Genomic DNA, 26640 nt, shown 5'->3' on the forward strand with positions numbered 1-26640 from the left:
TCATGAGCCAGATGCGTCTATTTGGAGTTTTACCCCCTTCCAGATCTTTCTTAGTGAAATTTATGAATCTTCACCTTATGAACGACAATAAAAGGTTTCTACAAAAAATAGAAGCTCAAAGTTCCACTTAAAAAAGATTTTATGTGATTTCGATATAGAAATGTTTTATTAACAAAACATAACCTTGCAAAGAGAAGTGTTGTTTTATCTGGTGAAGATGAAATCGTCGAAATATCTTTATTTTATGTATATTTTCTCGTATTGTTTGGCGCATAGATCACTTGACTTATAATTTAACCCTTCCAACTAACATCATGTTTATGTTCAGGGTTGAGTTGTACAGAATTAACAAAAAAAGTCATATTTTAGTTGCGATTTGTGCTTTATGTTGGGCTATTTGGAGTTTTTGAAATGATATTGTTTTTAACAAAATAGAAACTACTCATGTTATAGCAAACTACTCATCGGATCCATGTATGGTCCTATCTTCTCTCGGTGGAGCGGCATGAGCCCATAGATTCTTGATGCAACCGGCTCGAGCTAGTTATTCGAGATAATTTTAATTGGGTTTGTTGCTAGCATACAAAAAGTATCATGATGCATAGTCATTTCATGTTCTACTTTTCAAATCTCCCATTTTTTACCCACCATATGTGACACAATATTTTTAAACTTTAAAACTTACGGTCTACCAAATGCTAATCTGTAACTGGGTAGCTATGAAGGTATATTTTGGGTTTCTTGTGAATCATGATATGAAGCATCGTATTTATAAATAGGATCCTTGCTCGGCCTTGGAGAGATATCTCGAGGAACCATGGAGTAATCATTTGGAAAGCATGGTCGTACAACTTGGGTTAAGAGTTGGCCTTGTATGGGAAGACGACATAGAGAAAGTAGATCTTCTGAGGGAGGAGTTTCCATTCTTCAATAAGTAGATGATACAATCCTTTCCATTGAACACGACTTGCTGAAAGTCGCCAATTGCATACATATTCAAACAACTTGCCATTTTAAAGATCAATTTTAATAGAAGTGAGATCTTCTGCTTCATAAAGGCGAAAAACAATAAAAGTATAGGTAAGAAGTTGTTTGGTTGCGACTTGCGATTCTAGCTCCCTATCTTGTAGATATGTTGGAGTTCCTATTCACCACAGAAAGCTTTGCAATAAGGGTTGGAAGCCAGTTGAATTATGCTTTAAAGAAAGTTATAGAATGTGGACAGAGAAGTTTTTATATATGGTGGATGACTTGTGCTTATAAATTTTATCTTTATTAATTACCGATGTTTATGTTGTTGTTCTTTAATTAAGATAGCTAAAGGAGTTCTAAAAGGACTAGAATTTCTTAAATCTAGTTTTTTTTTTTTTGCTAAAATGACCAATGTAAATGTAAATAACAGCTACCTAAAGAGAACATTATGTACATACCAAAAGACCAAGGGGATTCGGGGGTTGAGCTTTCAGATATTAATAACAAATGTTTGCTTAGCTATGATTATTTAAATATTTGAACGAGCAGGATGTGTGTCAAGAGTTGTTATATAATAAGTATCTCCATTCCATAACTTCTCTCAAGTGGAACAAAACTCTAATGGGATGGACCAATGAGTGTTAATGTAGATTTCTTCCGTAGATGATCAATTGTTGCAAAAAGAAGTAGTTTAAATTCTCGTTTTTGGGAGGACACATGGCTAGGTCCCATTAACACACATCCTTATATAACATTGAAAAACGGAAAGACATTTTGCTGGTAGTGTTATATTTATCTCTCTATTGAATATTAGTTTTGAAGAGAATTAATTGGGTGGCTAGTGGACCGGTTGGTTACATTTAGTCCAGCGGTTCGTGTAATCGAGTTATCTCAGGTGCCGGATACAACTATTTGGAGTTTGACCCCTTCTAAATCTTTCTCGGTGAAATCGATGAATCTTGACTTTATGAACGACAATACAAGGCTCCTACTGCTCTTAAATTATACTCCAAATAGTTGATGCAAAGGCCGGGCATGTTCCCCTCATTGAGAAAAAAGAAATCCAATTCTGATGCTTCTAAATTTGATTCATTGCAGATTATGTTTTCCAGCTTTAGATCAGTACCAACTTTTTACAGCGGCAAGCCTCCCCAAGTCGCCAGATTATGGATGCTTCTGAATGTTATTCCTTAGGAGACAATGCATAACGAGCTAACACAGATCGACACTGCACTTCGAACTGGATAAGCTTGTCTGACTACTATTTTGCAGTTGATAACGGTATGTCCAGTCTATAGGATAGCTATGAAACCCCGATTTCCCATAGAAGTTTGTGCATATTCCGATATCCAATATGGTAAAGTTCGTAACAACCATATCGGTTAGCAGTATGGGACGACTCTGCTCGCGGCCTCGCGCGACTCCAATGACCTACCATCTGCATCACTGCATGGCGTTTGCTCGTTCAGTGGATATAGTTGAAACTAAGCGACAAGGGTGATGGTGCCTGGCTTATCTATGAACTATCAAAGCCCCAATAATGCTTATCGTCTTCCTGCCTAGCTGATGCAACAGACCAACACAGTTTAGGCCTTCCGTCTCAGCGACACCAATCTCCTTGATTGAACCAACTGCACACACACGGCCATGTCCACAGAAAACTTTCTCAAAAGAGAATCAAGGTTTTCATTGGATCCCGGTACCAGCAACATATATAGTTCGTTTGAAAATTGGAATTAAAGTTTACATCGACTGAATCTTGTAGAAAGAATCAGCAGAGGATTGTAGACAATTAGTCATGAAGGATCTTCATCAGCATTTTTCTGAGTTCATACTTCATAGACACAGGGCATCCCTTTGGTCATTAAGCAAGGATTATCATTAGTCATGAAGGACAATTAGTCATGAAGGATCTTCATTACCATTTCTGAGTTCATACTTCATAGACACGGGGCATCCCTTTGGTCATTAAGCAAGGATTATCATGCTTGAGCAAGACCAACAACACAATCCATTGAACTTCAGAAGGCTTATAAAAACTAAAACCTTGAGTCTGAGATTCTGCTTCTTAATAAGTACAACAAGCAAAAAAGTAAAATCTGTACATAATTGGCCCGATTCACTTGGTCTCCAACTACTATCTTCCAGAGGGGATCAGGGCATCATCAGATCCCTGAGGTAACAACTGCGTTGCGCTGGGAGGCAATGGCAGCCACGGGCCACCTATTGCAGCAGCCTCCATCTTGATGGCCTCCGCTATCGGCACGACCGCTGGCTTCTCGCTGTAGGTGAATTGCAAGTCCCTGTTCGCAGCCAGAGCCAAGAGCTCCGACTCCTCCAGACCCCGCGCTGGGCCGAGGCTGCACCTCTCCGGACTGTGCTTCGCAAGCGCGTCCTTGAACTTCTTGATCTGCAATAACATCGAATTGCAGCAAGAATGTTAGCATTCAATCTTGTCTAGCTAAAACATTGCAGTCAGCAAACACAATAAGGAAGTGTTGTGAGTTGTGACTTACAGTTGCATTGGTGCAGCTGAAGCTGCTGACACGGCCTTGAGCTCCCCTGTAGAACCTGAAGAAAGGGAGGACATGGACATGGAGGCTGTAGCACATGGACTTGTGCTTCTCGTGGTTCACTTGCAGGAACAGCACATCCGGGTTCCGTTCGGCGAATTGCGCAATCTGGACATAATAACCAACGAATGAGCAAAAAGGAGATAGGCCACTAGTATATTGCAGTGTTTGAAACTCAGAATAAACCGGGGTTTGGCCATGAATTTGTTGTACCTTTGGGTGGAGAGCGCGGCAGCCACCGCAGCCGGGGGAGAAGAAGTCGACGACGACGAGCTTGTCGCCGGCGTTGCGAAGGGATTCGGCGAGGTCCTGCGCGGACTGGACCTCCCTCATGTTTGGCTGCGTCACTTTCTCCCACCACCTCATGGCCTTGCCAATCGTCAGGTTCCCGTTCATCTGCAAGAACCAACAGCCAGCTCACATTTAGCACTGTATTCCCCAGCAGCTAAAATCCCAGTCTAAAAAGTGGGACAAATCGAAATTTCTTCGCTTGGGAAAGATGGAACAAAACATAAATCTCAAGATCTCCTCTTGAGAATCTTGGAACAGGGAACAAGAAAAGCGGATTGGAAACGAGGAACCAACCTGGCCAGCAGCCGCCACATGGAGACTCCGAGGCTGGGGCTTGGCCGAAAGCGCGACCCTCCCGGCGGGGAAGGAGCTCTTGGCTCGGTACGCGCCGCCCATCGCCACGGACTCCGCGAGCGCCGCCGCGGCGCCCAAGTCCCCGCACGGGACCGCGACGCAGCCGTTGCCGCACAGAGCGTTAGCCATGGCTACACCGAGCTCGTTCTCCCAGGGACCAAAGCACGCACCGAGCAAAGGTAGAGAGCAGGAGCGCGCACAGAGAGAGAGAGAAGGCGAGAGGAGAGGGCAATGGCGGATGGGGAGATGCGGCGAGGAAGAAAAGGTCTGCCCTTTTAAGGAAGAGATGGGAAAAGCGAAAAGGCCCACGCTTTTTTTACCTGCCGTTTTCACCACATGGGTAATTCTTCATATCCGTTGGATCGCGTGCTGGACGGACGGATTGCGGCCACGAGGTGCGGCGGTTTGGGATGACCGTTTGGGATGGTGTAAAAGGTGCGGTGGAGTGGATATGTTTTGGATAAGAAAAAAGCTGGGCCGCAGGAGCGGTAGGTACTGGAGGTTAAGCGGCCACGTGTGCAGGTAGGTCAAGGTTAGGGTGTATGTCGGTGTGGGACCACACGCAGCGAAAAGGGCATGGAACGCATGGGCCCACCCGTTTCTGGAGCGTGGTAAAAATGGGGAAATATCTGCTTTGACAACAGCTTGGGTACAGCGAAATCCACAGTCTATTTTTCTTGCTGTCTATTTAGACGTCGCTATATTTTCGGTTGATCGACAGCGAGATTTTGAGGTTGATCTTTGTATTTCTGTTGTGCATGGTATTACATTTTTGTCTAAAGGTCAGAAATGCCTAAATGGGATACCTGTTATAGCGATTATGTAATATATCTATGTTTGTTACTAAATGTAAAACATAAAATGCTTTGGGAGTTCAATTTGAAATGGCAGGGTAACATATTTGTGGAGTTTCCCAAAATGTGCATACAAGTTATGTCGCGTTCATATTAAAAGAACAACATTCCATATGACACAAAGTATGAGACAAAGGTGGGAAACCATACCAACTGGCAGATAGTAAATTTTCTAGGTCAATATTTCAGCTCCAACTGCATCTATTTATGTGTTCTTCTGTGTTCTGTTGTTCTTTTCGAGCAAACAAATCGGCTAAAGTTTCCAGCTCTAGGTAACATGTGACCTTTTGATGAGCTTCTGCCTCATTACAGTGTTCTCTGTGTGCCATGTGCGACTTCATCTTTACGGAAGTCGCTACTCCATGATGTCGCTTATTCATGCTCAATCTATGGGTTCTGCGTCGTATTTTTTATTTTGATAATGCTCCACAATCATGTAGTTACTTATCTAGAGGTTCGATACAAACGGTTATGCTCGTGTGATAGTACCGAATTGGCACGTGGCAGAAGACTATGGGTTGTGTGTGCAATAACTAGCAGCACACTTTCTGTTTTATTTTATTTTATACTGTACTTTTATATTTACATAAGTCTTACTCTATCGTTGTAGGTTATTGATTTGCACATTTTTTGTTTATACTTAGTATAAACACAAGTTGACGCTAAATTTATCGATACAATCTCGTATTTTTCAATTCAAAGGTATAACATTGCAAATGTAATTGCGGTAAGTTGGAATCACATATAGAAACAACGGTATTCTCCTTTTTCTCTCGCAAAGCTTTGTGTTAGACATTGCTAAGATATCTTATTCCTATGAAAGATGGAATCACATTTTTTCCATGGACTAATAAGTGCCAGCATAATTATTTTATTCTAAATCTTCAAGTCCATTTTAGTATACATAAGTATATTGGTAGATAACTCCAGAATGTACTATGGCTAAGCAATATCTTGACTGGGGTTTTGAATTCTATGATTCTTTATTTCTGATTCTAAGAAAATGGAAATTATCTAGTGCATGAGATGCCTAATGTTTAGAGATCATTGGCATTGCCCATTTTCTTGGAAAAAATATGTCCTTCCTGATTTGATGATCAGGAGTTGGTTTTGAATACCCATGCTTTAAATCTTTATATGTAGAAAAATACACATTTAACGATTTCCCTGTTGAAAAATAGATAACCGCAGAATAAACGAAAGGGAAATGCTAATATTATGTTCTTAGCCGACCTATCGCGTGTGCACCCTGTCCCGCCGCACAACCTTATCCACGCAAGAGCTTTCGCCCAACAACTCTTAATGACCTGCCCCGAGCTTCACTGGACGCCACTCCTACATATCGCCATCCTCCTATATATCGCCCTCCTCCTCGGCCCGCTTCTTCTACACCTCCTTGCGCGTCGGACATTGTTGCGCCCCCCAACATATACCGCCAAGTATGGCCAACTCTTCTTGCTTGCACGGTCAATGGTTGCTGCTCCTCACGAATGTCCTTCTCCACTCGCTGGCCGGCTCCTTCTCCAGGTTGAATCGGCCATGGCGGTGACTCCATGCTCTTTGGTGAAGGTAATTATTTTGAGAATTTTTATCGATGTTGCATATGGTGTCGCGTTTTGCTACGCTTTTGCCTATAATTTATGTGTGCATGAGAGAATTTATCTGTTTTTTTTTATTTTTGACTCGAATCTGTCCGGTTTCCAATTTAAATACACGGTCCGGTAATATATTTGAATCCGCAACCGGTTACCATCTGCTCCGCTTAGAATGCAAGAAGAAAAAAAGGCACCGGCAATTCCAATCCGTTATTCCTATTTTCATCGGTGGTGTTTCCAATTTGAATACCCTGTCTGATAATACATAATTGAATCCGCAACCTGTTACCATCTCCTCCGCTTAGAATGCAAGAAAAAAACAGGTACTGGTAATTCCAATCCGTTTACTTTACACCCCGGAGGCCTACCTAGCGCTGCACTGGCCATGAACAAAAATCCCTTGTAACCGTAAACAATCAAGCAGTGTTGATGTGTGGCGTGGATTGCGCGTTTCAGTGCACGGATCGACAACCTCCATCACTTCAGTTTTTTTGTTTTTTGGGTGATGGAATCGGCTGGCAAGTTCCAGAAATGAAAAAAGAATGCGGTGAGGAAGCCGTGAAGGATTCAGTTGGGCGGCACACAGAAAGAAGGAAGGCGCCAAGCGAGAACTGGAGGGATAACCGATTCGGCGCTCTCTGGCGAGGCACACGCATGGAGCGGCAGTTTGCTATGGCCTATGGAGTACCTACGTACCTACATTATCTAGCTTCATCTATCCTCGTCAGCACCAGGTAAGCAAGTGGATCGTATCCCAAACCGGGGGCCGCGGCACGCAGGGACCGACCAACCCATCCATGACGATCGAACAAAGTACACAGTACACCGGTACACGCAGGGGAGCGGGCTAGCTGTAGCCGCGCTGGTCCTGACTCGGCTTCAGTTTAAATCATCATCCTTAGGGCATCTCCAGCGGCGCGACGCATTTCGGACGCTCAAAAGTGGTCGCGAGCGTCCATTTGCGTCGTCCAGCGGATGCCAAATTGACCGCAAGGAGCGAAATGTCCGTTTGCGTCGGGGGCTGCCTCCAGCGGTCCGAGGCATTTTGGACATGCAACTGTTTATTTTGTGCTACTTTTATAGTTGAATGATCAAGTTTAAACACAAAAAAGATGTACTCATGATGTCATGTTGGTCCAATCGAATAGATTATAGCCTAAACAATTAGCCGGATACGTCAATCGACTAGATTCAAACATATTTAACATACAAATAAGAATAAATTTAAAAACATATAAACTAAAACTATTTTTTGGCCTTCTTCTTCGAAGGCCCTGCGTCGTCGTCGTCGTGGAAACTCCTCCGCCTCTTGCTTGTCACCTCGTCGTCCGAACTAGAGGACGACGCGCCCGTCGAGGACTTGAAGTTGGAAGAAATGCCGTCTTCGTCGTCGTCGTCGGTGAACGGACAACGACGCGCCACCCGCGCCAGCGCCCTGGACTTCTTCGTTGCCGCCGCCTTGTCGTCCGCCTTGGTGTCGGAGTCCTCCTCCTCCTCCTGGCCCTCCTCCTCGTCGTCCGCGTCGCTGGCAGCGCTGCCTCCGTCCTCCTCCTGGCCTTCGGTGCCATTGCCGCCTCCCTCCTCCTCGTACTCACTCGGTGTGGAGGTAAGGTAGCTGGGCGTGGAGCCCGGATCGCTTGGCGTCGCCGGCGATTCCCACCAATGCAGGAATCCGGGCGACTTGCCCTCGCTCTCCGAGTCGGACGGCAGCGTGTAGTCGCTCATGGTGTGCCGGTGTTGGAGAAGAAGAAGAAGAAGAAGAGGAAGAAGAAGAAGGAGGCGGTTGAATTTGAATTACCGTAGACGCGGGGGTTATAATGTGCGCGGATTAACGGCGGCGCGTAAAACGAAGAGGCCGGCGGTTGCTCTTCCGCGGCGGTTCGGCGCTCCATTGCGGCGGTTGGTCGCCGGCGGTTGTGAATTGGAGGCTGGCCGAACCTAGGTCGCTGCCATGAGGGCCCGTGGGGACGCGAGCGGACGCTTGGAGCGACCGCCGAACGTCCGCCGCGACGCAAACCTGGCGCATATTTGCGTCTCCGCGGACGGCCCGGTCACTTTGCATTGCCCCGCTGGAACAGGCCCCAGACGCATTTCCGGTCACGGCGGACACAAATGGTCGCTCAGCGTCCGTTTGCGTCGCGCCGCTAGAGATGCCCTCAGCGACCACGCGCGCGCGGGGCGATGCTTCTTCCTCGTGGCATCTTGAACAGGGCGACACACTTCGGACGTCCAAAAATGGTCGTGAGTATCCATTTACGTCACCCAACGGACATATTTTGTTCGCGTCTGGATGTGCGTCCACCGGTGCGACCATTTTTAGATTTGTAATTTTTTTGAAAGCAAATATACTAGTACATTTGATAGCATAGAAACTATACAAAGTAACCTAAAATACTACTTGCTGCCTGATGGGCCGGCTTCGTCGTTGCGTCGCTCCCTCGCCTGCTTCTCTGCCGCCTCCCGTGCGGCCGCTATGGCTCAGTGGCGCTGCCGCGTCCTCTTCCAAGCTCTGTTGCAGCCTCGCGTTGGCGGCGTCGTCCTTAAGCGTCTCGAAGGACTCGACTATAGCTCGCTGCTCCACCGCCCTCTCCTGTCATCGGAAGACCATGATATGTCGGAGTCAGAGTCCTCCGCGGCAGCGGCGGCCGCCCGCTCCTCCTTTGCTTCCTTCTCCGCTTCAGCCAGGGTCGCGGCGTCCCTGACCGGGTAGAGGAGGTCGGTGCTGTCGTCGGAGTCGAACTCCTCGTCGGAGCTCGAGGCTGCGGGAGGTGGAGTGGGAGGTGGAGGTGGAGGCACGGCAGCCTGGCCGTGGCCGGCGCTGCTCATGGTGGCTGCGGCGGAGTCTGAGCGGCAGCAGCGCTACAATGGAGGTTGTGCGGCAGCTAGGGTTTAGTGGAGAGGAGATGAGATGCTCGCGCCCCTGTTTATATAAATCGGAGGCAGGGTGAGGGCCGCGGCACGCGTGGCATCGGGATTACTTCGTGCACAGAGGTAGGCGACGACCGCGCTCCACGCGAGACATCGCCATTAACGCGGCTGCAGACTGCCGAAGCGACGCCTCGGCGCCAGTACTGGCGGAGAAGACGCATCGACGCTTGGTCACTGCCAGGCGGGCCAGACGAAACGTCCGCCAGACGCGAGCGGACACTTTGCGCGTCCGCGCAGCATCCGCAGAGACGCATCCGAGACGCATATTTGGGCCAGGTTTGAGTCACCCGCGGATAGCCCGGTCACTATGCGTCGCCCCGCTGAAGGTGGTACCAGACTCATTTTCGGGCCCGGCGGATGCAAACGGTCACTCAGCATCCGTTTGCGTCGCGCCACTGGTGATGCCCTCACCCTATGTGACAATGTTGTCTCTGTGCCGTGGGTCAATCTTTACAGGAGTAGCTACTCCATGTTGTATATGGTTCATCCTCCATCTATGGGTTCATCATCCAGGGGTGTCTAAAAAGGGAATTTGGAGCGAAAACTGGCAAGTACTATGCTAGTTAACTTTGCTTCACAAATTACAATCATAACTACAAAATTGTACATAATATTGAATTATGGAGTGTATAGATTGAACTTAACCCATTAACTGACACTCTTATATATGTGTGAAACAAAGATACGAGTGTAAGATCGTTGTAAGGAAACTGTACTTGCGGTTGTGAAACATTTATTAGAAAATAGGAAACCCACTATCAATGGAAAATAAAAGACATAAATGAAACTACAAAGTTTAAAATGAGTAACACACCACTGGCTTTGTGCAAACGATATTACTAGCGAATCATGACATGCCGACTCATCAACTAAATATGATACAGTCTAACAAAAAAAGCTCTACTATAGCTCTATAAACTTCAGAGTTCAGACTCTATCTCATTTTTTCATGTTATAATGGTCCAAACTCATGTAGTTAGCTGTGCTGATGATGATACGAATAATTATGCTCATGTGACCATACCAAATTGGAAGGTGACGGTAGACTTTGGGTTTGGATGCACCAAGTACCGGTACATATTATGTTACGAATGAATCCTGGTGATCAGGTGTATACGTGTGCACCTCTTCTCTGCCCAACACGTGGCTAACGCCGTTAAACACTGTTCACATATGCAATGATTAGTCTCACATGTGCTCAGGCAACCCGAATCTCCCCTCGCCTATTCCTCTCCTACTGCCCCTTCCTCCACAGCTGCTCTGCGCCACGAGGGGCGGAGGTCAGGGGCGATACATCAATGAAATCCCAAAAGCATGGGTCGCACATGCGGGTGGCTGGGCGGGGAAGGGTCGTGCCGGCGGCTGGAGGTGCGGCGGTGCGGCGACGAAATCCGGCGATGATTGGGGCTCAGGGGCAGAATTCAGGCGCGGCCCCAACCCCTATAGGCCACCTTCCCTTGGCGCGCCGCCGCATCAGCAGTCATCAGTGGAGACGCCTCCCCAGCCGGAGTACGGCTTCAACAATCTTGATCGCCGCACCGTGCACACCTACTCGTCCTACCCCCGAATCCCCACCGTTGTCTGTATGCAGTTGCAGCGAGATGCTGGTGGCAGCAACCCTGCGTGGACGGCCGGAGCCACCACCATCAGATCTTCCTCGACGGAGTCTCCTCTCCCTACCTCCACGGCTGCGAATCCCATGACCGTTGCCGCTCACGCATCACGCCTACGACTCGCCGCCGCCCGCTCCCAGGGATCCCCGTAGCTCACGACACCCATGGCTCACCGCCGCTCTCCAGGCCTCCTCGAAGCCCTCCACAGGACGGAGACGATGGACTCGGCCATGCGGGGCCTTCCTCCATCAGAAGCTTGGAGCAGATGAACTCGGCCAGTCTGGGATGGAGGCAAGGCACTGCGAGGAGCCTAGCGTGGCTTGGACGGGTCGAATCGACGGCCGTCGGCAGCAGAGGCGCCGCCGGTGAGCCTGTCTTGCGCCTGAGAGAGAGAGATACGAGAGGAACGAGCGGACATGAGATTGTTGAGGAGATAAGATTCCGGTGGGCCCCACGTCAGGTTTGTTCAGGGTCTCTCCAGGCTGTAGGACGCGTGGCTATCCCCGAGTGATAGTTAGCATTTTCCAAAATCTAGTTACGGTAGAAACAGAATTAGAGGGCCTTATCCATCATTTCCTTTGTTTAGTGCTGGCCGACATTTGCAGTTTGCTAGGCCAGCGTCGAAGCAACCGGGTCTGTGATTAGACAATAGGTAGAAAAGTAGATTCCATGTCAGAAAAGTAACTTCACGCCGTGTACTCATTCCGTGAACATCTCAGCGATTTGGGCACATCTAAAAGCAAATCGGATGATGAAGAGTGGGTGCACTCGTATACACCTGATCACCAAATTCACTCTCTATTATGTTATATTTCATTTTATACTATACTTTTATACTTACATGTGTCTTACTTTGTCGATGTAAGTTATTGATTTGCACATTTTTTATACTTAGTAAACACAAGATGATGCTAAATTTATTGATACCATCCCGTCTTTTTCGTTCAAACATGTACCATTGAAAATGTACTTGCGTTAAGTTGGAATCACATATAAAAACACTCGTATTCTTTTTTTTGGTAAAGCTTTGTATTAGACATTGCTAAGGTGTGTTATTTCTATGAAAGATAAAATCACATTTTCCATATATTCATAAGTGCCAACCTAATTACTTTATTCTAAACGTTCAAGTCCATTTTAGTATCCAAAAATATATTGGTAGAGAACTCCAGAATGCACTATGATTAGAAAATATCTTGGCTGAGGTTTTGAATTCTATGGTTCTCTATTTCTGATGGTAATAAAAACGGAAGTTATGTAGTGCATGAGATGCCTAATGTGTAGAGACCATTGTCAGTGCCAATTTCCTGGATTCTTTTGTAGACAAATACATGTCCTTCCTATTTTGAGGATCAATGGTTGGTTCTGAAAACCATGATTTAATTTTTTTGTATGTAGGTAAATAAACATTTAATGGTTTTCCTACCGAAAAAACTGATAACCGCAGGTTAAACGAAAGGAAAATCAGTATATTATGTCATCAGCCGGCATATCGCGTGTGCACCATGAACCGCACGCACAGTCTTACACCACGCGAGTGCTTATTCCGCCCATCAACTTCCGATGGCCTGCCCACGCATTCTTCGTTAGTCCTGAGGTTTTCGGGACCTAGGGCGATTTTAAAATCCGGGACCCTTAATATAGATATCACAACAACACTAATAAATATATACGTAAAAATATTTTTTTAATAACACGTAAATGCATCCGCAAGCAGTAGCATGTCAAATAATTTATACATACTTGCCTTAAAGTTTTCTTCTAGGATTTCTTGATGCAAATGCTAAAAAAACAAATCAAAGTCTGAATGATAAAAACTATGCATCATCTATGGGAAGGTAGAGTACAATGTACCTCATGAGTGGGATCCGTTAACTCGGTGATGTGCTTGCGCGACGGGGCTCTAAAAATTGAAACCGGCGAGACAACAAGCCACACACTGACAATAAAAAAATTAGAATTAGGGAAAAATATAGGAGAAAACAAGAACCCTCTTTTAGTCCCGAACTCGCGAATTGTTACCGTGTCTCGATGATCCTTGTGGTCCTATGTGTGCATTGATGACAAGCTTGCGAACTAACAACGAGTTGAAGATTGAAGGAGGCCCTGCGCACTATCTCGCTGATGGTCGAAGGATCACTAGGGCATGCCGACCAGGCCGCCAGGGTCAAAGCCGAAGCGACGAGCCGCCTAGATTAGAGACAAACTGAAGCGTCTTGGATGTTAACATAATTCTTGAAATACCACTGAACAATCAGGGTTTTGATGATTTTATAGCATGGAATTATTCCACAAGTGGCCAATACATGGTGCGGTCGGGATACTATTTACAGTGGCGATACAAATTTGGGTGCCTCGCAGTTAGCTATCCTGGGCTTAGCTGTTAGTAATCATGTTTGGCAAATCATTTGGAAACTAAAGGTTCCGAATAAAGTTAAAAAAAATTATATGGAGAGCACTGCATGGCATAATCCCTCTCAAAGCTATATTAGCTAACAGACATGTGGGAACAGAACGAGGGTGCCCTATTTGCAACAATGCAGCTGAAGATATACTTCATATGATTTTCATATGCCCTATGGCGAAGGATCTTTGGGAATCTTTAAATTTAATCCAAGTTATTAATGATGCTGTGGATGATCGGTCGGGTTCTGTGGTGTTAGAAACTTTGTTTAGACAAGATGATGTGAACTTGCAAGGATTTAATGTTGGGCAAAAAGAGGTGATCGCTGTGGGAGCATGGTACATTTGGTTGATCCGTCGCCAGCTAACACATAATGAGACAGTCCCTCCTCTCTTCAAATGCAAGATCTCTATTCTGTCGATGGCAACGAATTCAACAAGGATTCTCTCTAAACCGATTTCCCCAAAAGAAAACTGGATGAAACCGGAAACTAGAATTCTGAAAGTTAACGTCGATGGTTCGGTTCACTCTGATTCCCACGCATGATCGACTGGCGCAATTATGAGAGATTGTGAAGGTAAATTTGTTGCAGCTGCCTCTACTTACTTAGCTAATATTGATTCTGCAGCCATTGCAGAATCTTATGCAATGAGGGAGGGACTTAAACTTGCCAATTTGATGGGCTGTAATAATATTGTTATGGAGTTAGATTTTTTGGAAATTGTTGAATCTTGTACTGGAGAGAATACATGGTGGAATACGTCATCGGCTATATATGCTGACTGCGTTGACTATGCTGCTAATATTGGGAATGTCCATTATCATTTCTGTCATAGAGAAGCAAATGAAGTTGCTCATGAGCTAGCTAGAGAGTGTTTTTCAAACAAAGTGAATTGTAATTGGGTCGATGAACCCCCTAGTTTCATTCTAGCTAAACTCATTGATGATGTAACGGTGATATGATTGAAAGGTAGCAAGTTTCATATGCACTCTTTTCCTTACCAGGGTACTTAAAAGGACTGGAAGGTTTTTAATGAGGCGGCTTGGTGACCTAATATAGTGATGTTATTTTCAAAAAAAAAAAAACTAAAGCTTCGTGGAATTGCTAATTTTTGGACGAGTGGGTGCCTTCCTATGGCTGATTGCGGGCGTGCGCGTGCTGGAAGATCAATACCCTTTTTCCTTTTGCATAGACTCCCGATCGATGCTCCTTCCTATGCCCTATAGGCCTTTCACTTCTGCTGGCCTGGATCGGTAAAACGTACACGTATGTACTACATATGTACATAGAAGTATACTTGGGTTGGGGCCCCTTGATTTTTGGGGCCTGGGACGGCCCCCTGCCTACCCCACCGTAGGGCAGGCCCTGTCATTCGGTACTCCTATATGTCGACCCCCTCCTCTTCCTTGTTGCTTCTTCCTTTGGCCCGCTGCTTCTACACCTCCTCTCGCATCGGCCGTTGGTGCGCGCGTAGCGTGCCCCAACTTCTGCTGCCAAGCATGGCCACCGCTTCTCCCTCATGCGGTTAGTGGCTGCTCCACCTCTCGAAAGTCCCGCTCCACTCATCGGCCATCTCCTTCTCCGAGTTGTATCAGCCATGGCGGTGGTTCCATGCTGGTGAAGGTGATTTTTTGAGGATTCTTGTCGATGTTGCATATGGTGTTGCGATTTCCTACGTGTTTGCCTATAATTTATGTGTGCATGAGAGTATTTATCCAGGTTTTTTAATTATTGATCTGAATACTTCCGGTTTCCAATTTGAATATGTGGTCCGGTAATATGTTTGAATCGCAACCAGTTACCATCTGCTCCGCTTAGAACGCAGAAAAGGAAAAGGTGTTCTAATCCGTTTACTTTACACCCCGGATTCATACCTTGCACTGGCCATGAACAAGTCCCTTGTAACCGTAACAATCAAGTAGTACTGCCTCTCTTTGTTACTAAATATATGTTTTGGGTGTTCAACTAAAATGGCACGAGTAATATATTTGTGGATTTTCTCAAAATGTTCATACAAGCTATGTTGCACATGTATTAAAGCAACAACATTCCATAGAGGTCTCATGCGTGAAACAAATTTAAGTATGAGACAAATGTGAAAACCATCCAGTTGGCAGCATTGTAGGAAATTTTCTTGGTTGATATCAACTCTAACTCCATCTTTTTAGATGTTTTTATGTCTTCCGTTGCTCCCTTTGAGCAAACAATTCATCTAAACTTTGTAGCTCTAGATGACACATGATCTTTTGAAGAGCTTTCGCGTCATTCTCCCTCACCCCGTGTGACAACATTGTCTTTGTGCCGTTGACAGCTCCATCCTTACAAGAGTCACTACTTCATGTTGTCTCTTGTTCATGCTCCATCTATGGGTTCGACATCTAGAGGTGTTTAAAAAGTGAATTTGAAGTGGAAACTGGCAACTACAATGCTAGTTTACTTTGTTTCACAAACTACAATCATAACAACAAACTTGTACATAATATTGAATTATAGAGTGTACATGTCGAACTTAACTAATCAATGAACACTCTTATATGTGTGTGAAACAAAGATAGGAGTCGAAGACCTTTATAAGGAATATAATTACGGTTGTGAAACGTTTAATAGAGAATAACAAGTCCCCAATAGGAAAGCTAGAAATAAAACTACAAACTTTGAAATGACTAACACACCGATAGTTTTGTGCAAGAAAAATCACGAGCAATCAAGACATGCCAACTCACCAGCTAAGCATAGAATGAATTCTAAGAAAAAAACTCTACAGAGCTCTAAACACTACCGAATCTATCTGATTTACTCCCTATGATATCGGTTCAAACTCGTGTAGTAAGTTGTTTGGAGGATAAGAACACCTTGGGTGAAGTCAGAGACAATACATATATGTCGTGTGACTCTACCAAATTAGAATGTGAAAGACTACTTTGGTCTATGGGTCCACCGCGTATTGGCACATTTTTTGTTATATTTTATTTTATACTATACTTTTGTACTTATATATGTCTTATTCTGTCATTGTAAAATATTGATCAATTTTTTAAAAAATTATACTTAGTAGAAAACACAAGATGATTTATTGATACACTCCCATCTTTAAGGGTTCAAATGTATCGCATTGCAAATGTAATTAGGCTAAACGGGAATAACATATAGCAACAATGGTATTCTCTTTTTTCGTGAAGATTTGTTTTAGACATCGGTAAGGTGTGTTATATATTTATAGGAAATATACAATTACACTTGTCCATAGATTCATAAGTGCAAATGTGATAATTTTATTCTAGACGCTCATGTACATTTTAGTATCCATAAATATATTCTATGATTAACTTTTTATGATGCTAATAAAACAGAAATTATCTAGTGCATGAGATGCATAATGTACATATTGCGAACAACAAATATAAAATTTCCCATTTTCCTGGAATCTTTTGCCGACAAATATATGTCCTTCTAGTTTTGAGGATCAACAATTGATTCTGAATACTCATGATTTGAATTTTTGTATGTAGACAAATACACATTAAATGAATTTCATGTTGAAAAATAGATAACCATAGAATAAACGAACGTAAAATGCTTATATTATGTTCTCAGCTCTCCTATCGCGTGCGCACTCCACCCCGCACGCATGGCACTATCCCATGCGAGCGCTTTCGCCCAGATGACTTGCCCCGCGTGTTCCACTGGTCGCTACTCCTATATGTTCCCCTCCTCCTCTATCAGGTTTGTTCCTCCTTCGGCCCGCTGCTTCTACACCGCATTGCGCGTCGGCCATTGCAGTGCGTCCCAACGTTTGCCACCAAGTATGGCCACCGTTTCTCCTTCGCGCGGTCTGTGGCTGCTCCTCCTCGCGAGTCGCGAATGCCCCGCTCCACTCACCGACCGGCTCCTTCTCCAGGTCGAATCGTCCATGGCAGTGGCTCCATGATTTTTGGCGAAGGTAATCTTTCGATTATTTTTGTCGGTGTTGCATATGGTGTTAAGATTTGTTACGCGTTCGCCTATAATTATGTTTTTATGAGAGTATTTATTGTCCGGTTATTTTTAATCTCAGCCCGAATTCGTCATGTTTCCTATTTGATTACGTGTCCGGTAATACATATTTGAATCCACAACCGGTTACCATCTGCTCCGCTTAGAATGCAAGGGAAAAGAAAGGGCACCGGAAATTTCAATCCGTTTACACCATGGAGGCCTATACCTAGCACTGGCCATGAACAAATCCCTTCTAACCGTAACAATCAAAAGTTGTGTTGATCTGTCGAGTGGATTTGCGCGTTTCAGTGCACGGATCGACAACCTCCGTCACTTGTGTTTTTCTTCTTTCAGTGATTGAATCGGCTGGCGAGTTCCAGAAATGAAAAAGAAGCCGTGAAGGATTCAGTTGGGCGGCACACAAAAAGAAGGAAGGCGCCAAGAGAGAACTCGAAGGATAACTCGGATAACTGATTCGGCGCTCTCTGCCGAGGCACACGCATGGAGCGGCAGTTCATCGCATCGCATGCAGAAGAAAGACCACGAGGGGCGCCACATTGCTTGCTATGGCCGATGGGATACGGGATCACGAAGCACCTACCTACCTTATCTAGCTTCATCTATCCTCGTCAGCACCAGGTAAGCAAGTGGATCGTATCCCAAACCAGGGGCTGCGGCACGCAGGGACCGACCAACCCATCCATGATCCAGCCACCACGGACAAGTACACAGTACTAGTACACGCTGTAGCCGCGCTGGTCCTGACTCAGCTTCAGTTTAAATCATCATCTTCAGTGATCACGCGCGCGCGGGGCGATGCTTCTAGCTGCCACTTTTCGTCTTCCAAGTAAACACTGCCGTGCACACCGTTTTTGTCTACTCTGGTGTGCAAGCTTTGCGAGATTATCCCGGCAAAAGAGAGAAAAATAAAACGCTTTGCGAACTCCTTTTGTAAGGCAAAACCTATACACCGACCAGGTCGGTGGCTACCGGCCACCGCACACCTCCTGGTCGGGTATATGGGCCAGGTCCATTTGTGTCTGTTTAGCCTGTAGTAGTTCGATTTTTTCTATTTTCTATTTTCTTTTTTTCCTGTTTTTTTTTCTATTTTCTGTTTTCGGTTTTGTTTATACTTTTCAGATTCGAAATTTTTAATTTTTAAAATTTGTTCAAATTGAGAAAATGTTTAAATTCAACAATGTTCAAATCTGAAAACTGTTCAAATTTGAAATCTGTTAAAAATATTTTTAAATGCAAAAATATAAACAAAATGTTTAAATTAAAAATGTACAAATTTGAAAACCGTTCAAATCTGAAAACCGTTCAAATTTGAAAACCGTTTAAATTTGAAAACCGTTCAAATTCGAAATCTGTTCAAAAAAATTCAAATGCGAAAATATTGAAATTCGAAAAATGTTCAGATTCTAAATTTATTCAAATTTTCAGAAAGTTTAGATTCAAATTTTGTTCATATTCAGCAAAACATAAATGAAATAGCAGAACAAAAAAAAGGAGAGAAAAGTTACTGGGCCGGCCTAGTGCCTCCCGCCTGGGGTGTGCGGACGATCAGCTTAATGGGCCGAGCCCATATACGCCTGGGAGGGGGTGTGCGGTGGGTTCGCTGCCACCGACTAGCTCGGTGAATAGGAGCCCCCCTTTTGTAAGCAGTTTCATCAATCTGGAGTGGCAATAAGTATCTAGCCATTGCATAAACCGATGCATATTATAGATGGCCATGGGAAGCCCGGCCCGACTCAACATTCCTGTGCTTGGGCTAGCCCGAGCACGCCTGTGGGGTGGGATTGGGCCGAAGATTTAGGCTCGATTGTTGGGTCGGGCCAGGATTGGTTTTGAGAAATGTGTTAAATACGGAAGAGGCCTGCCCCGAGGCACGAAGGGTATTTGTTGTGATGGGCCGGGCTTGTGTCGAAATGTTACTTCCGACGGTCGGGACATGCCTGAGTTTTTTTTGCATTACGCTTTGTTAGGCCCGGTCCGAAGCTCTGTCTAGCCCGAACAATGCCCATGTATAATACATATGTCCCGTGAGACTTTGTGCAACTTCTTGTTTCATTTTATGTTGTTAGAAACCTGTGTGGAATCCGTTGTGGTTTTTGCAAGGTTATGTCTGAAGACACCCTAATTGATCGCGGCAAAGTGGGGATAACATGTAACGCAAACTAAATGTATTGTCCATATGACATGCTATTAAACGGGCAGAGAGGAGATGATAGTGCCATATCACAAGAAAAATACACCCATTCTCCTGGGTGCCAAGCACCCCGTAAATCCAAAGACAAATCGTGGTAATTTTACAAAAGTTTAAAAATCAAAATCCTTTGGGGAACAAAAACATGATCAAGCATTATACTTGTATAAAAAATGCGAGGAAATTACTATCATTGTATCCTGGGTAAAAAGATAAAATTGAACAAGCCATGAATTTTGGGGTATGTACAAAACTGAGCAGTCTATGTACCATTCATGTTATATTCGTCATAAATTTGTCTTTTTTGCCTAGAATACCATGGGAATCATTTCAAGAGCAAACATTTTTGTATGAGCACAATATTTGATCATCTTTTATTTCGAGGGGCATTCGTATTTTTTTCAATACTTCAAATTACCACGAATTTTGGGGTCTATGGGGTGCACAACACCCATATGCCGAAAACTAGGGTCCCGTATTATATGTTAGTGAAAGTGTTGCTATGACTTGTACAATCAATGAATGATAATGTTCTCTATTACTCCCTATATAAGAGCTTCTCTAGTTAGACTCGCACTAGCTGCATGACACCTTCTATTCGGATTACAGATGCAATATAGTAGTTTTTTCTTTAAAAAAATAGGTTTATCGAACCTTGGGAAACACTTGGTAATGGTTAAGGAATGTCTACAAGGCTTCCTAGTTTGTTTTGTCTTACGTTTACTGGACCTTTCCAATTTACTATGTATCTACAGGTGTGTCAATGATGGAGATATGCCAGGGTTCAAGTTTCACCTGCAACTATGCATAATATGTGATAAAGATAAAGTTAAGCACGCTCATGCATATAATTTGTGGGCATCCGTAAATAATATAGGCCCTGCTAGCCACATGCATATCATACAGTCTCTTGGTCCCACCATTATTATGGTCTTTGGATGCGCACGGGAGATGCATTGCCACATGCCGCGGTACTCATCCTTGGACATTCCCTTGAGAGTCCACAACAAGTCAAACAAGCGAGCACTTTCATTTTCGGAGTGGTGAGGGTTTGAGGCAGAGGACTTGGTGTAGTGAGGTCGAGAGCCACCTGTGAAAGCAGAATAGTAGGAAGCATAAATGTGAGCAAACATGTCCAGAGGTCAAATAGAATAGCACTGAAACAAAACAAGGTGAGTAATCAAGATCTACACCGGTGTCTCCGAGGTCAGCACTGGAGTCTCCGGACTAGCAGGTCGAAGACTTTCAACACTGGGGTCTACGGTCTTGGAGGGACCAGAGTCTCCGGCCTAGAACTAGGCGTACAATGAAGATTCACATGCTAGATCAGGAAATTTCACACGATTTTGAGGCAATGCTACGACTAAGAAAGTTGTTGGCAGTATATTTCACCAAGGGAAACCAGGTTACAACAAACTTCAACTCAACACTAGGGAAAACTAGAAGAGGAGAAGGGAGATACCATGGGCAGCCATGGCATAGTCTCTGATCTGGGAGAATGGTCCTGTGATGGGGGAGGTGGAGGAGGACGACATCAACGGCAGATCCGGGCGGCGGCGGTTTTGAGTAAGGGGGTCGAGGATGGAAAGGGGAAACTGATGTGTTTACCCCCACCCCGATTCCATTTAACCCGATCTGCAAACCGTCGATGACATGTGTATGCCATATCGGGTACTCAACATTACCATCCCTAGTGCAAATCCCGGAAGGGATAGACGAAGCCTATGAAGAATATCGCACAGAGACGAAGCCCAATGACTATGTAAAATTGGAAGGCTAGGCCCATATCGGGTAAACCGACATGAGCAATGTAACTGACATGAAGGTGGACTTTGAGACCTAGCCCGCTATATAAGGGCTACGAGGAGCCACCGAGAGGGGGACTACATTGACAACCCGCAAAATCCCTGTAACTCTAGTTTCACAATATAATCTCAGTGACTTTCGCCCTTGATCTTACTTTTTGTCGGCTACCTAGTTTGGCTGACCGATCTTTAAATTCACCAGCGTTCTCCTTTTTGAAAACCTAAGTCCATCATTATGGGCATTGATAAGGTTACCCTTGTCAGTCAAGATAGGAGTCTCCGGGGGCCGTGGCAGGCAGAGACTGATCCACCCATCCATGATTCATCCACCACAAACAAGTACACTAGTACATGTAGGGGAGCTAGCTAGCTATAGCCACGCTAGTCCCGACTCGGATGCCAGTCGGCTACCTATCTTGCACCCTTCTACAATTTAAATCATCATTAGCGATCACGCATGGGGTGATGCGCCTGACAACCACTTTTCGTCTTCCGAGTAAGTAGTACCATGCACACCGTTTTTTGCCAACTTGCGATATTTTCTCCGCAAAAGGGAAAAAAAGCTTTGCGAGATTCAGAGCACGTACGCAACCAATCTCGCGCTACGGCCTACGGCCGCCTTGATTGCGGCTCCTTTTGAAAGCATTTCCATCAATCTGGAGTGGCAATAAGCAACTAGCCGGTGCATTAATTGATGCATATGTACCCCTTTTGATCTGTGAGCCTTTCTGCAACTTCTTGTTTCATTTTATGTTGTTAGAAACCTTTGTGGAATCTTTTGTGTTTTTTGCAAGGTCATGTCTAAAGACACCCTAATTGATCACCACAAAGATCTCTCATAGTGAAGCTGCCCATATGACATGCTATTGAACGGGCAGAGAGGAGATGATAGTGGCATATCATATGAATGTGAAAGTGTTGATATGAATCGTATAAATCAATGAATGATAATATTCTCTATTACTCCCTCTATAAGAGTGTCTCTAGTTAGACTCGCAGTAGCTTTTTTCCTAAGCGAACTAGGTTTAGAGAACCTTGGGAAACTCTTGCTGATGGTTAAGGAACATCTACAAGACTTGCTAGTTTGTTTTATCTTACATATACCGGACCTTTCAAATTTATTATTTATCTAAAGTTTTGTCCATGGATGGAGATATACCAAGGTTGAAGTTTCACATGCATCTATGCATACATATGGGATAAAATATAGTTAAGCACATTCATGTGTAGATGATCTAACATATATAGAATTTGTGGGCAGCGCATCCATAAATACTATAGCTCATGTGAGACACAAGCATAACATATAGTATCTTAGTCCAATCATTATAGCATGAAGTACCAGACTATCAACGATTAAAAATATAGGTAAAATATAGACCAAAGCATTAAGAATGATGATGTTTTTGTTATTTCCAAGTGGATCACTAAACGCATATTGAATTACACTTGTTTTCACTGGGTTTCACGAGTAGACGCTGTTTACCACACATCTCATCTCAAACCTTGATCAATCCTTGGGGTCTTGGGTACCTGATGTATGAAAAATGCATATATGAACTTTTTAGTTTATTGATTCACATTCCCACATAATTGCATCTTATATAATGTTATCATCAAGTTTTATTTATTTATTTATTTATGGGGATTTAGCAATGATACCCCTTATTTTGGTTATATGTATGGCTAGATTTAAAGCCACTTTCGCCCTTACAATGCATAGAGCTAAGCCTAGTCTTAGAGAAGGAATGCAATCATGGCTTGATACATTATGAGTATGTAATAAGCACTGGTGGAAAAAGGGCCTTTGGTCGCGGTTCGCAACTGCCATTAGTCGCGGTTGCGCAACCGCGACCAATTAAGCGCGACTAAAGGCCCCCCCCCCCTTTAGTCGCGGTTGCTTACGAACCGCGACTAAAGGCCCGTCCACGTGGGCGCCAGGCGACCGTCGGGGCGGAGGACCTTTAGTCACGGTTCTTCTGGCCAGCCGCGACTAAAGGCCGCCGCAGGTTTAGGGTTTTAGGCCCCCCCTAAACCTGCCCCCCTAAACCTGTTTTCTATTTAATTTGTATTGTTTTATTTATTTTGTGCTTTATTGTAATTTTGAAGGAGTTTCACATATTCTACGGTACTACATATATACATGCATATGAATGTACAATTCCAAACAAATTTGAAATTAGAACCAAAAAGAATTCAAGAGGAATATACAATATATATTCAATATCATCGGATGACCATATACAAGTTTGAACAAGTTTCCATACATAATTTAATGCATGTATAGTTCTACGTCCTCGCAATGGTGTTCTCCTTTAGGATCGAGGACTTCCCTCCTGAACCATCCAGCTAGTTCCTCTTGAAGTGGTCGGAAGTGAGCTTCTGGACTAAGCATCATCTGGAGGTTATTCCTCTGAGCATTGAGATCACTCGGAACGCGCTCAGAGGTGTATCTCCGGATCATCTCACAGACATAGTATCCACACAGATTGGTTCCCGGTGGCTGAATATCGCCACCATTCTTAGCCTTTGACCGCATGAAATGTAGCTCTTTTTTGAATTCACCGACCTTTGTATCTGAGAACCGTCTCCAAACCCTACGAGGCAAAGAAAATTAAATGAACAAGAGAGTTATTAGTTAATTACTTGAAGCTTAATTAGGAAATGAACGAAATAGGCCGATCGATATAGAGCGCAAATGAATGAAAACAATTACTTTTGAATCATTTGTCTCATGTCGGCCCAACGCGCCTTATCCATATTCAGAGAGTCGTGGACGAGACATTCTGATTTGTAAACTTTAATTACTAGCAGAATCCAGTGGAACCTGCGGACACGATACATGCACAGTACGTCATGCATAACTCATCGATTAGCCGGCCACATACCATGCATGGAGTAAACAAAAGAGAATGTGCTCAAGACATAAACACTCACCCAAAATGGTAAGGAAATAGAATATCACTTTTGAGTTCCTGCTTATCAAGAAACCGCCACAGGTCTTCCTCCATGTCGGCGGGGTGATGCTGTAACGTATATCCATTAACGATGTGTGGGTCAATGAACCCAACATCATGGATGTTCCTTACTATGCATTCCTTAATCTTCATTCTGCATGTATAATAGCGGACACAACAATATAGTTAGGACATATATATATATATATAGTGCAGGCAATATGAACGAGATGGGGTAGAAATAAATCACTTACAGAACGTAGCAACTGATGATAGATTTGTCGAGCTCGCGCAGATTGAAAAGCTGGAACAATTCACTCAGATGAATTTGTACAGAGTAATGTTTGAAGTGATGCTCATATCCAACTTCCGCATAAATATAATCTTTGGCGTTTTTATTTTCTATGTAACCCTTGTACCATTTCAGCAGACCTTTCATTTGTGGAGGTAGATCCTCTTCCTGCGCAGGCTCGACGAGAGGCCCATTCTTCACATATGTAAGTACTACCTCCTTCACTGGCGCCTCATCAAGGCATAACAGTTCACGAAGAGTAATACCTAAGTTGGCCGCTTGTTCTCTGGCACTCGTTACAGTCAATCCATGTGCTGCCGCAGCTTCTATGATATCGGGGGCATCCGGACCGGCGGCTGTCACTATAAGCGGGGCAATCGATTGTTTACTTTGTTCCCCGAGCTGGGCTACTCGTTTCCCGCTTTGTGCACTTTGTAATTCCGCTTTCTCGGCCTCCTCTTTCTTCTCCTTGAACATGCATGCCTGATTACGAAGTTCACGTGCATAGTCGTCAGGCAGATTCTTCGCGGCTTGGGACGGTGTGTTCAAAAATGACTTAGCCCACTTCTTTTGCTCATCAGAAAATACTGGCTTGGGCTCGGGCTCTCTTTTCTTCTTGCAATCCACCTTCCATTTCTCATATTCAGCAGTCGCGGCCGCCTCGACTTCCTCGGCACTACGTTCCCAAGGCCTCGTGGGGAGAGGCTTCAGTGATGGCTCCGGTACCTTTGTTATCTTAGGTACATAAGGGTCCGGGTTAATAATCCAGGACTGCTGCTTCTGCTTCTTCGCCGGAGGTGGATTGGGGGGCGGCGTCTGCTTACCCGCCCGGGGCGGACTAGGGTGCGGCGACTGCTTACCCGCCGGAGGTGAATTGGGGGGCGGCGTCGGCTGACGTGAAGGAGGTGTAGGTGAAGCACCACCACCACCACCGCCACCGCCGCCACCACCACCACCGTAGGGGGGTGGACTTGTTGGCGCCTCGCCTGGAAACTTGATAAACTTCTTTTGCCATAGAATGAACTGGCGCTTGACATCTCCAAGTCTTGTCGCCCCTTCAGGTGTAGCAATGTCAATGTCCAGGTCCTCAAACCCTTGGACTATGTCCTCCACCGTGACACGAGCATAGCCATCTTGAATGGGGTTGTTGTGGTGGAGTGCTCCAGGTGGTAAAGCACTGCCGATGGCTACCTTCATGGACATGTTCCCGATAGGATAATACAGATGACATGCTTTCATCTCCTTTATATCGTCCACGGGGTAGTGAGGAGGCTCCGGTGCAGTAATTTCGACCACCAGAGGCTCCGGTGCAGTAATTTCGATCGTCGATGCACCAGCCGGTGGGGCCTCCGTGGAAGCCACGCTGCTTCTCCGCTGCTGGCTTCCGAGATCCAATGGATGATCTTCATGCTGCGCCCGAGCTGCATCTCTTTCGGCTACTAGTACACTCACGGTTTTCTTCATCACATCCATTTCCGATGCCAACCGCGCCACAACATCTGCTTCCCGATCCATCTTTCTCTTACGGCTTCTGTAACCGTACGGGTCATCGTTCTGGGGGAACCCTACTTTCCACGGAATGTGCCCCATGCCTCGTACACGTCGTCCGGGTGCAGGATTCCCGAGGGCTTTTGTCAGGGCGTCGTTCTCTCTGTTGAACTTGATCCTCCCCTCTTGAGCATCCCTCATTGCCTCAATAAGCTTTTGGGTGGGTTTAATTATTTTGCCCTGGTAAACACACTCCCCTGTCTCCGGGTTCAGCGATCCCCCATGCCCGTACCACCAGCTTTTGGCCCTTGGGTCCCATCCCTCCGTAC

The 26640-nt window shown here is 44.9% G+C and overlaps 1 protein-coding gene across 1 annotated transcript; it reads right to left on the bottom strand.

Moving 5' to 3' along the window:
* Positions 1-2960: 2960 nt before the first annotated feature.
* Positions 2961-4441, bottom strand: LOC127331462 (thioredoxin-like 1-1, chloroplastic). Its single transcript, XM_051357641.2, has 4 exons — positions 4131-4441; positions 3759-3941; positions 3489-3653; positions 2961-3382 (listed from the first exon to the last, which is right to left on the bottom strand). Exons 1-4 carry the CDS (start codon positions 4317-4319, stop codon positions 3110-3112), a joined length of 810 nt encoding a protein of 269 aa, XP_051213601.1. The 5' UTR covers positions 4320-4441; the 3' UTR covers positions 2961-3109.
* Between the last annotated feature and the right edge of the window lie 22199 nt (positions 4442-26640).

The sequence above is a fragment of the Lolium perenne genome, chromosome 2, assembly GCF_019359855.2.
Source record: "Lolium perenne isolate Kyuss_39 chromosome 2, Kyuss_2.0, whole genome shotgun sequence".
Taxonomy (NCBI): domain Eukaryota; kingdom Viridiplantae; phylum Streptophyta; class Magnoliopsida; order Poales; family Poaceae; genus Lolium; species Lolium perenne.

Bases quoted from the DNA above. Each gene is read 5' to 3' on its own strand.
- LOC127331462 (XM_051357641.2), bottom strand. From the start codon at position 4,319: ATGGCTAACGCTCTGTGCGGCAACGGCTGCGTCGCGGTCCCGTGCGGG. The intron at 3,942-4,130 runs GTTGGTTCCTCG...TGGTTCTTGCAG, and splicing joins ATGTGGCGGCTGCTGGCCAG to ATGAACGGGAACCTGACGAT. The intron at 3,383-3,488 runs GTAAGTCACAAC...ATGTTATTGCAG, and splicing joins TCAGCTGCACCAATGCAACT to ATCAAGAAGTTCAAGGACGC.